Below are 11742 nucleotides of genomic sequence, written 5' to 3' on the forward strand. Positions count from 1 at the left end.
TATTTATTTGTTTATTTTTCCAAATTTCGTGGCTGCTCATTGGAATGAAATAATAAATTAATGCACAATTTTATTGTTTGGTCTTGACCTAAATTAGTAAAGATCACTGTTGGTGATAAACGGAAGACCTCACTGAGCTAAGCCAAATGTAAAAAGACAAATATAACTTGCATTTGATTTGTTTTTAAGGTGACAAGTAACTTTTGTTCCATTTCGGACGCACAGCAGAAAACAGGCCTACACCATATTTTACTCTGACAGTCTGCAGATGTTTGACTTCACAGTTATACAATAATTGAGCCGCATGAACTCCCACAAATCAACGTGGTGTGGGAATAAAGTGGCTGTCCATTATGCACGAAAATCACATAGTCTTGCCTGTGTAGAAACCCCTTGTTAGTGTTTTCCGTTTCAATAGGATTTCTTAGCTTTTGCACGGTGCCTGCTGAATATTTCACACAGGCCCTGTTATGCAACGTGTGTAACCTTGAAGAGGCTGCAGCACGACTGTGGCGCGGACGCGCTCTGTGCGGGGAAGAAGCCATGGATCACACTGTGTATTACTATTTACACATACATGTCCTTCACTGGCTCACCTTTGACCCTAAATGTCTGTTTTTGAAAATGAAAACAAAGAGGGGGAGAGGAGGAGGAGGTGTGTTAAAGTTCTCAAGTTTTATTTGTCAAGATCTTGGGGGAAGTATAAAGTTGTCAACGCTTAGAAAAAGAATAGATTGTACATTTGTGGAAAAGAAGGAATGAATTGGTGACTGTGCGTCTGAATCCTATGTAACGACCATCTGGTGAATGGTTCAGAGAGGTTGGATCTTAAGGGGAATAAAGCAAAAAGAAATGGTGAACAGTTAAATAAAAAAGTGTTTCCATAAACTCAGGTGCATAACTGACTCTAATTCTGTGCATCTCACGAGTCACTTGCAAACAAGCGGTCGCTGTGAGCGCGTGAGATGCCACAGGCTCGTAAGGAATCAAAACAACTTACAACTGCCAATAAAAGTGACAGTAGAGTCAAGCAGGTGGACGATGCATTCCTGGCCTGCACCCATCAGACTGGTGCACATGTCAGTCATTCCCCACAGGTACTCGCTGCTGTGGCTCAAGTGCGAGGACAGAGTAGTGAGCATGGGTTGGATCTGAGGGCTGATGTGAGCTGCGAGGAGGTTCGGCTGCAGCAGCAGCAGCAGCAGCACCGGCAGCAGCAGACTCATGAACAAGGTGATCCGTCTGCGCGCCGCCATCCGCGACCCCCCCACTCTGTACGAGCCGTTCTCATGGGGCACCGAGATCTTGTCCACCTCTCTCAGCCTCAGCGAATCCCACTTTTTCACGTCAAAATTGCGCACCAAAGGACCGAGGTTCATCTCCCTCTTCGGGGGCAGGGAGGTCTCCTTCAGGAGCCGGAACTTCTCCCGGAACTCCTGCATCTGCTCCAGGAAGTCCAGCGGGTCCGAGGCGCTCCTGAAGGACTCCGCGATGCTGAGCGCCCGCCGCTGCTCCTCCAGCGCCGCGCTCAGCTTGGTGATCTCCGGATCGTGCGCCTGCATCACCACCAGCTTCAGGGTCTCGAAGTCGGACAGGATCTCGTTCTTCTTGCCCTCGAGGCCACTGATGAGCTTGTCGAAATACTCGGTCACCTTCTCCGCGTCCCTGGTCACCGACTGCAGCGCCTTCTTCTTACTGGTCTGCAGTGTCTCCAGGCAGGACAGGATGTCGGCGCTCTGCCAGCTCTCCACCCCGCGAAGCAGCTCTTCGAACGCCGCCTTCTCCCGGTCGTACGCCTCCTCCAATGAGCAGAACGTGTGCCCTCGGTGCTCGTCGGTCGTTGCGCAAAACCCACAAATGAGTTTGAAGTCCGTGGCGCAAAATATATTCAGAGGCTGACCGCAGTGGTGTGCGCAAGCGGACATTTTAGGCAGAACCTTGATTTTGCTGTACTTCTCCACGATCCCTCGCAGGGAGTAGTTGATCTGGAGGCTGTGGGCGCCGTTGTGAGGGGTCTCCTTGCGGCAAGTGGGGCATTTGAACGGGGTCCTGTACGACGGACCTCGGCTCCCCTCCAGGAGTCCATCCAAGCATTTCTTGCAAAAGCTGTGCGAGCACAATAAGACCCGCGGGTCCTCGAAAAGCCCGCAGCAGATCGGGCACGTAAGTTCCTCCTCTAGCTGCTCCATGTTGTCCTGTGAAACACATCGTGCATGCGTCAAAACGGTGCATTGTTTACATAATAACGCAAAGAAATCAACGCCTAATTCAAAAAACTATATCGGCTAAACCCAATACGCACCCTCGCTCAGAGAGAGGCTTGTCACATGAGACAGCAGAGGCAATAAACTACAAATCGATAAAATGCTGAAGCACCGCAAAGGATACAGGTTTCTGCAATCAGGATCCAGCTGCGCCTGCAGGAGTATTCCCATCCTCCTCCTCCTCCGAGGGAAACCGACTCCGACTGCCAGAAGCTCCATCTGCAGATCTGATGCTGACTAACATCCTGCTCTGTTGGCTACTGTATACGCAGCAGTTGCGAGAAACTTAAAAAAGCACTGAATATAAATCAAAACAATAACTTTACAGACATTAACTAAAAAACAGCAAACGATCCCTCCCCCCCCCCCCTGGCTTTGTATCGGAGGAGCAGCAGGACGGTTGCTGAGCTGGGGCTTGAATCCTAAATCACAGCCAATCCCAATCCAATGCGACGAATTAGCGACGAGCGGTGGATCGCGTTAGCCTCGCTCCTGTTGGCGAGGAGGCGGTGAAGGAGGGCTGTGACAGATTCTGCTTAGCGCATAGTAACATGCAACCACTGGACCAAGAGAATCACTCACCAGCTGCTGGGACGCACAGTGCAACGCAATCATGGCGCTTGTTGCTGTGCAGACTTCGCCCTTTTCCGGGTTCTGCTGTTAACTGTTTCGGCGACGATCGGTCGTTTTCAAGACGCACCGATTCGTCTGTGTTTGGGGCCCACGTGTGTGCCCGGGTGATATTCACCGCCATCAACACCAGGGCTGCTGGCGTGGTGATTTATTTGACAGCTTGCCTCTGGTGATCGGGGCTGTTTACGCTTTTCAAGCAGCTGGGTCAGAGGCAGAGGCTCCCTGGCAGGCGGATGGGGGAGGGGCTGTTGCTATGCAAAACATTATGGCGTGAAAAACTGTCAACTAGGTCCCGCCGTGGCAACACGGGCTTTTTATACTGCCCCACTTCAGTCCCCGGTGTGGAAACATGTTAAAGTATGCAACATGCAAACAGCCAGCATGATCACCTGGCTGCATGGGCTGATACACAAAACTCTGAGGCTAATTTGCACTGAAAACACCAGGGTCAGATTGTTTGGTCAACATCAGTGAACAGAAAATTAGGCAAATGTTGTAAAAGCAGCACTTTTTGCGCTCATTTGTTTCATTGACGGAGTTCTCGAGTCTGGTCTCATGTACAGCTGACTTCTCCTGTAGTGACTGTAACTGCTAGTTGACTTGGCCATAGTATTTTATTGACGAATTGTTTTATACCTTGTATTACTGTGTATATATATATATATATATATATATGCATATTTATTTCATTCCTATTTATTCAATGTATTAACTTTTAATGTATCAACTTTTTTATTGTACCCTCGGTACCATTGTAAATGAGGGTCTTATCCCTCAATGTGTCTTCCGAGGCTTAAATAAATATTCAATCAAGCACTTTTGATGTTTGAGTCACTTCAAAGCAACTTTGAGGCTCCTCTCCCTCACGATGTGAATCTTGAATCCTCACTCCATCACTTATCCACCGCTCCACGCCTGACACTTGCCCACCAACAAAACTCACTTTCTGTTCACTTGCGGTTATGTAACTTCGATATCCAATAGTTACTTAGTCACGTGTGGGAAATTTTTGACCTTGATTTTCTTCCCTTGTTTCCATGCCATCAGGAGCAACTGCCTATCTTAGCCGCTGTGATTGGATACAGTTGTGTGGCTGGGGCTTATGCAGCTCCGTCCTCTGCCGCGGCGTGTCGCTGTTGGGTGTCGACGTGACGGTTTGGCTTTAACACCCGGACGCTCTTTGGCTCCACGCTGCGACCGGATGTGCAGCCGAGGTGTCAGTGCAAGGATGGCAGCGATGTTTACGTGTTGTCTCGGCTGCTGCGGAGATGGCGGCTCGGGGCACATTGCTCTGAAGGAAATGCCCACGGTCCAGTTAGACACTCACCACATGGGTACGTTAGTTTGTCTGTAACTCCCACAATGCTGTCCGCTTGGTTTTATAACTCGTCTACTGTGTCTGACAGTGACACGATGATTTGCTACTTCCGTTAGCATTAGGTAGCTAGCTACGATGCAAAATGTTTAGTTTGGTATAAGGTGGGTACAGTTGTGTGTTTTAACTCTCTCCTTCTGAGTATAGGTTCTTCTATTCGGTTCTACTCTATTACACGCCACGTGGATTAACATTGCAACGCTAATAATCAGGGAAACTCATACGCTCAAATGTCGTGCCACCATCCACAGTAATGGCTTCTAGGATTAAAATTCCCCATTTACTGACAGCTAAACTTTAAAGATCCCGTCTATAATCGTTTTGAGACACATGCAGTTAAGTCCCTATGCTTTCTGTATAGTATAGTTGAATCTACGAAGATATGTACGTTGAGAGGTTGTGTTTTCTAACCAATTGAAATTACAGCCACTGTAATCTGAATTACAATTCTCGATGACTGTGTAGAGCAGGAGTCAGGTGTCCACATCACACTTGTGTAAGTTAGTATCCAAATTTGTCTTGATGTCACAAAAAATCCTGTCGACTTATATTTAATAAACCCCAAATACCGGTAAACACAGATAAACCTTTATCTTGCACAGTGAGTGTATAACATAAAAGATAGTTAAAATCAAGCAAAACTGACAAGTATGTTTTACTTGGTGTTATTTCACTGAAAAGGTTTTCATAAGCTTGGACTAGACTGGATTTATCTGCTCTGATTTTCTGAATGAACAAGATATCTCAAGATCCTTGTTGTGTGTATGTCTGAACAAGTCCTGTGGCGCCTGTGCTAAGCAAACAAACGAATAACAGTGCTGTCTATATTACTTTTATGACTCAAGTGTCTCCCAATGTCTCAGATTTAATCTAAAATAAAAGCTGATCAAACTGCATAAGGTTGAGATGTTTGCCTCACAACCTTCCAAGTAGGCTAAATGAGAGCGTCTCGGATTTTGAAGTTTGCTATCTGGGTAAAGCTGATGTTTTTCCTCGAGTGAATGGCTTATGCTTCCATAGAATTGCAACTGAAGAGTTAACTTTTATAATCAAGTGTTCATCATAACCGACCTGCCTTTTTTACCCAGAGATATATCTGGTCTTTTAATTTATTTAATATATATAACAGTTGGTGTAATACTTAGTTAATCAGCAGATTAACCAAAAGACACAAAAGTAGTCAATTATCTAGGGCGTCATTTGTTTATTGATTTTCTTTGTTAACATATATAAAGGCACATTTATAAAAGAAACTGCACAGTCACAAAGACCCTCTTATACAGCAACATGGTATATAAAATGTTTTATCTACATATTCTTATACACATGACCACAAGGTAAATAAGGGCTTGTGCAAGAGAATAAATAAATACTAAATACCAACACAGTTACGTATTAAGCAAATATCCCAAACGTTTTGGTTCCAGCTTGTCAGATAGTACAATTCTTATCTTTTGGGGGTTCATTAGACAAAGCAAGTATTTTCAAGCTGTCATTATGAGCTCTGAGAAGATGTGATCGGCACTTTCTAGCATTGGCAGAAATTGTATAGATTAGACAACGGAATAACTCAAAAAGCCATTGGCATTGAACACAGTGGCTTATTGCATCTAATTGTATTCTTGCATCTTTTTTTTCCTTCCAGGCACAGATGTTGTCATTGTAAAGAGTGGTCGGAGGATATGTGGCACTGGGGGCTGTCTGGCCAATGCTCCTTTGCACCAGAACAAAAGTTACTTTGAGTTCAAGATCCAGTCCACTGGTAGGTGTTTGGCTTTGCGTTGTAATCCCCCTCTTTCCATTACACTCCTATTTTTCTTTCCCTTCAAGACCGCCATCTTCTAGTGCATTCCTCGTGGTTATTATTAATTCTGACACGCTAGTGCCTGGTAGATACACAATCTTGTGACTGCATGCGCACTGATGGAATTCTGTTCACTTACAACAACAGCATCTTAAACCATGAGACATTTTATTTCTTCCATACAGTGGCTAGAAAATGTTCTTAAACCCCTTGTAATAGCTCCAGTTTTGTATAACTTTGTTAGAACATAAGGTGAGATTTACTGTCCAGTTATATTTATAAAAAAAAGCACCATCTTTTTTAACTAATAAGACAGACCATTCTGATGTTCTGGTCCTTACCCATTACATCATTCAATCATTCACACTGTGAGGTGGAAAAAGTATGTGGACCTTGAAGCTAATGACAAGCTGACGTGGATTTCGCAGAATTTCTGATCAAGAATGATTGATTTTCAGAAAGCTGTAAATGGTTATGAATTAATTTGATATTAATCTACCCACTGTTTGAAAAACTATATAAATAGATCTGATTTAGTATTGTACATACTCTGATATTTGGGACACATATCATGGCCATTTAAAGGTTCATAGTTTTAATTTCTAGGTCTACTAGAACATGCTGTTCAAAATACGCATTATTTGTCTCATACTGCACATTTTTCTTTTCATCCTCTGGACAGAAACATTTTCTTTCAGCCCTTGGCCTTTCTCCTACAAAGCCCAGTAATTGGTCAGCTGGCCCAGTCTTGTGGTTAGCTGCTCAGAGTGCGTCTGAAATGTCACTCACCTTACCCAGAGGCATCCTGAACAACTGTAAACACGCTAGAGTAATGGTAACAATGGCGACTGTTCTGCCATAACACTTTGAGCCAAACTGGCCAGTAAGTAACAAGTTAACTGGTTGTATAAACGCTTTACGGTGAAAGATTAAAACGCGTTGTTTCAGGCACCTCAGGAGTAAACTTTTCATTGGGAGTGAGTGACGCTTTCTTCAGCTTTTGGTCTTTGTAATTTACCAGACCTTTTACATGCATAAAGCTACAGGTCACTCTAAAGGAAAGGGAATAATTCAAGAAGCACAATATGGGCTCTGAGAAAAGGCTAACTACATGGGGGTCATTTTTATCTTGCCACTGTAAGATATTAAGCAATGCTACCATCATGCAGCTTCACACTAGTCACACACTGATTTTACTTTAACATGTAGTTGGGAATTTGCCATGCAGGTGAGTCTCAGCCACTGAACTTTGTTGTTGTGTTTTCTTGTGTAGGTGTGTGGGGACTTGGTGTGGCCACGCAGAAGGTGAATCTTAATCAAGTGCCTTTGGGCAGAGACACAAACAGCCTTGTCCTGAGGCATGATGGCTCTGTGTACCACAATAATGAAGAGAAGAATCGCCTGCCTGCAAACAGCCTTCCCCAGGAAGGTGACATTATTGTAAGTGCACAGTTTATTTAATTCATCTTGAATTTTCCCTTTGCTCGTAAATCTTGAAATGAGGAACTTAATTTGAATGTGAGTCTACATCTTGTCAAATAAATACAAATTGAGCACAAAGAGATAGATATATATATATATTACCAATGAACTGAAATCAGGCATACAGATCTGGATTCCAAAGATAAAGTATGTGTTGTCTGAAGCCGTTCTGTGCAGAGTAAAAGTGCTGCACTAATGCTTGCTGAGATTTATTTTTATCAGTCTTGTCTAGGACATGTTGAGCTATCTCATGGTCTTCCAACAATCATGTGACCCCAGCTTGTGTTAATTTACAAGACCCTACTCAAACTGTACAGAGTAATCATGTGTTAGAAGCCGGCTGGAGCAGATTGCCCTGCAGGTCTCACAAGACCCACAGTAGAATTTGTTTTGGTTTTGTTTCACCTTAGGCAGCTGGCTGACAGCAACAGTCACATTGTAATGCATGGTCTAATGTGGCCTGCATTGCCTTCGGTATTTTGTCACATTCAAACCAAATTGCTATTTAACATCAGTTTGATCAGCATCATCACCCTAAAACACTTTTAATATAAGCAAGCTACTCTAGATTTTTTTCATATACATTTAACAACTCCTAAGTCCTTCATTGGCAGTATTGTATTTGTGTGAGCTGTGTTAGAGAGACCCACAACCACCACCACTTTAATAATGACATCTATTGAATAACCAGGTTTCACATGTAAAGGGTTTCGTTTTGATGCATCAAACCATTTTCAAATGTGATTTATATCCGCATGTAAAATTTCTGTGTTTAACTCCATTATTTTTTATTTGCCCCAGGGTATCACATACGACCACGTGGAGCTGAATTTATATCTGAATGGAAAGAACATGCATTGTCCTGCCTCTGGGATCCGAGGCACCGTGTACCCGATTGTTTATGGTAAGTTTAATTGTTGGCTTGATATACTGACTAGTTAACCAAGGTTTGTTACATTTGGGATATACTCTCAACCTACAGCTAATCATATCCTTGAAAGGTTTACTTTGAGAAAAATAATCAAGCCGAGAAAGTTTTAGAAAAATTCACATGGGTGAAGTACCATGTCTATATTTTAATTTACAATATTAAATAGGCGATTTTCACTCATCTGACAAACTTTCTTAGCATTGAAACTTAGGTTTATTTGTAAATGTTATTGGCAGTGTAAACTGCCTTGTCATTAATGGTATTATAGCAATGCACTTTTATTCCACAAGGGGGCTGTATTTATACATTTTTACATAGCATCGGTCAGTTAAGGTCATTCATTATATGAAGTATTTTTTATTTATTTGCTTATTTGTCCACAAACAGATTCTACCCCCAATTGTGATTTATATGAACTTATTCAAACAGCCTTTGGTTGAAAGAGAGCAGCCTTACCTCGGTAGATCAAGAACTGCAGGTTTTATCCTGGTCGAGGGCCATAGCCAAGGATTCCCCTAACATTATTCCTCTGTGTTTGATTTTGAGCTATTCACTGAAATCAACTGGAAATTTTATAGGTTTTTGTTATTTAGTGGTGATATTCAGCAAACAAGTATTTCTGAGCTACAGAATATATAATTTTTATCAGATTCATGCTGAATGCGTTGCTCTGTATTCACATTAATATAATTTATGTTCAAAGAGCACGATAAACTTTGGTAGAATTACGAAAGCACTTTTTTCTTAGAAGCATTTGCATAAACTGAACCATGCCAACCTAAACACCACTATTCATTTGAATCTTTTTCACATTAGACATTAGGGCTGCTCGATTATGGAAAAAATCATAATCACGATTATTTTGGACAAAAACGAAATCACGATTATTCAAACGATTATTAATGTGCCCTTATTTTGTTTAATGACTAACCGGAATTCCGGAAATCATTTCCGGTTCCGGTAAACACCGATTACGGCTGCTTATTCCTCCGTGAAACCATGCAGGATATTGGTGCCTGGTTATTCAAACCCTTAATGATGGTAACATTCTCCATAAAACACTTTGTAACTGAGAACTTTGAAATTTCCTCTCATTATTAAATGTCCCCATCTGCCCCCCAAATAATCGTTTCAACGCAGTTTGGAGATCGTTTGACCCAATAATCGTAATCACGATTATATTTCGATTAATTGAGCAGCCCTATTAGACATTCTCTCTTGCCCAGGTGACAAATAATGTGGCACTGTTGTATTCAAGTGTCTGATGCAACTAAATTAAGTTTTAGCAATCATTATTTACCCCCTTTTTCCTACTGTGACAGGTCAAAAATCTTCAGAAAAATCATTCCTATAAAAATGGATTAATCAAAGTCTTCACTAGCCTCACGAGTCACGATGCGATTCGATTACATTTGAGCAGCCAACGATTCGATTCACAACAATGCATCTCGATGCATTACAATGTATCACATCCACAATTTTCTATATAACGGCACATGGCTTCTTTTTCATCGTTAATAAAATCACTCAGACAAACATGAAATCTCATTTTATTTAGAAAGTGCTTAAAAAGTGTTATCGACAGTTACTGTTATTTAAACTGTGCTGTCATTTACAAAATAAGGTTTTCAATTCAAATATCAGACTACAACAGTAAGTGTATGACAGTGATCCGGGCTCTTGACACTGATTTGACATTCATTCAGTTAAGACTTGTGTGCGGCACCTAAGGCTTAAAAGGACCATCTCTGAGTACAGCCTTTACTGCATCAAGATGGTAATTAAGCATTCAATTTAAAGACAGTTTTCTCAGATGTCATCTGTGTGGTCCTACATGAATGCCACTTCTTTTGCATATTTTGAATAAGAAAAGCTTTGTTTGTTGTTTTCCACATTAAAGATGTTTACATTTGACTTTTTGTTTCTGTGGTCTTCAATTTGGGTTCAAAAAGAATTGGCCTCAAAGGTAAATTTAAAGAATCATTGTAAACAATGTTTAAGCTTGTGCTCTCCCCTTTGTTGTTGCAGTGGACGACAGCGCCATCTTAGACTGCCAGTTTAGTGACTTCTATCACACACCGCCACAAGGATTTGAGAAGATCCTCTTTGAACAACAAATCTTCTGAAGGAGCACTTCAGCCTCGACCCCACTTTACCTCCTGTGTATCTCATAGCAAACTCCCCAGCACTACAGTTTGACCTTAATTGAATGTTATCGCTTTATGTGGCTTTTTCTTTGTTTCCCCTGATTACACCTGTCTCTACTGCTGCTCCGGATTTATGTTTGAGTAACTTTGAAGAAGTACAGGATCTATGATAATTGGTCAGCTGTGATTGGCTTTTTGAGTCTAAGCTGATGTGAAAATTCATCAATCAAATCATTAGCCTGTGTCAACCCTGATCACACTGTGTATGAACTGAACCACGTTCAGCTGCTGCTTACATCCTCTGTGTGTCTTTAGATGCCAGAATCAGAAGCCATGTTTGATTGACGTTGCTTTATATTCATGTTTTCCCCTAAATACCAAACTGACATCGCAGCATGCGCTCTGTATTTATATTTATTTATTTGAATCACAGATCAAAGTGATATGTTTCATTAATTTGACAGATGATGTAAATATTTTGACCATCAAGAGTTTGTGAAGTTGAGTGACAGCTGCCAGTACTGACTCATCAAATTTGTCACATTTACATGTTTGCTGCCTTCTTTCTGTAAAAATACAATTCAAAGTGGAGACCTTGCAGCATTATATCAATTTGAGTTGCCCCAAAAAAGCATGGGTTTAAAAAACTAACTGCATTTTTGAAACAGCGCACATTCCAGTGTCTTTAGGTTGACTTTTCTCTTAGGTATGCTGAGGTGACAATACTGATCAAATCTATGAACAGCCTCGTCCAGAAATGTTTTTAATGGAGTATTTGTTCTAAATATCAGAATATTCCCAGAGTCAGGTGCTGGCTGTCTCTAAGTAGAGATGTGGTTTAAAAATGTCAATCTATCGTGTTGTATTGGCATCGCAAATTCTTTGCTGAGGTGTGACGGTTGTATATTTCAAATGCTTGTCTTTGTCTTCACTTTTGATGCTATATTGTACAAGCAAATCTAAATATTGTTGATTCAATAAAATTGTGTCTGGAAGCAACATTTAGCGAATCCTGGTGGTGTCTTTAGTTATAGTTAAATTGCCGATAATTATCACAACATCAATAATCCTCTTGGTACAAATTTTACCTAGAAGACCTGCCAACC

At 41.6% G+C, this 11742-nt stretch overlaps 2 protein-coding genes across 2 annotated transcripts; one reads left to right on the top strand and one right to left on the bottom strand.

Annotated features, from left to right (window-relative positions):
- Positions 1 to 656: 656 nt before the first annotated feature.
- trim13 (tripartite motif containing 13) lies at positions 657 to 3060 on the bottom strand. The gene is made up of 2 exons (XM_061088108.1): positions 2847 to 3060; positions 657 to 2195 (listed from the first exon to the last, which is right to left on the bottom strand). Exons 1-2 carry the CDS (start codon positions 2877 to 2879, stop codon positions 987 to 989), a joined length of 1242 nt encoding a protein of 413 aa, XP_060944091.1. The 5' UTR covers positions 2880 to 3060; the 3' UTR covers positions 657 to 986.
- An 857-nt stretch (positions 3061 to 3917) lies between these two features.
- On the top strand, positions 3918 to 11635 carry LOC133021324 (SPRY domain-containing protein 7-like). Its single transcript, XM_061088110.1, is given in 6 exon segments — positions 3918 to 4039; positions 4042 to 4231; positions 5918 to 6034; positions 7350 to 7516; positions 8360 to 8462; positions 10518 to 11635. Coding segments are annotated over 6 exon segments (780 nt in total). The 5' UTR covers positions 3918 to 3934; the 3' UTR covers positions 10616 to 11635.
- The last annotated feature ends 107 nt before the right edge of the window (positions 11636 to 11742 follow it).

The sequence above is a fragment of the Limanda limanda genome, chromosome 16, assembly GCF_963576545.1.
Source record: "Limanda limanda chromosome 16, fLimLim1.1, whole genome shotgun sequence".
NCBI lineage: Eukaryota > Metazoa > Chordata > Actinopteri > Pleuronectiformes > Pleuronectidae > Limanda > Limanda limanda.

Bases quoted from the DNA above. Each gene is read 5' to 3' on its own strand.
- trim13 (XM_061088108.1), bottom strand. From the start codon at position 2,879: ATGATTGCGTTGCACTGTGCGTCCCAGCAGCTG. The intron at 2,196-2,846 runs GTGAGTGATTCT...TGTGTTTCACAG, and splicing joins ACTGTGCGTCCCAGCAGCTG to GACAACATGGAGCAGCTAGA.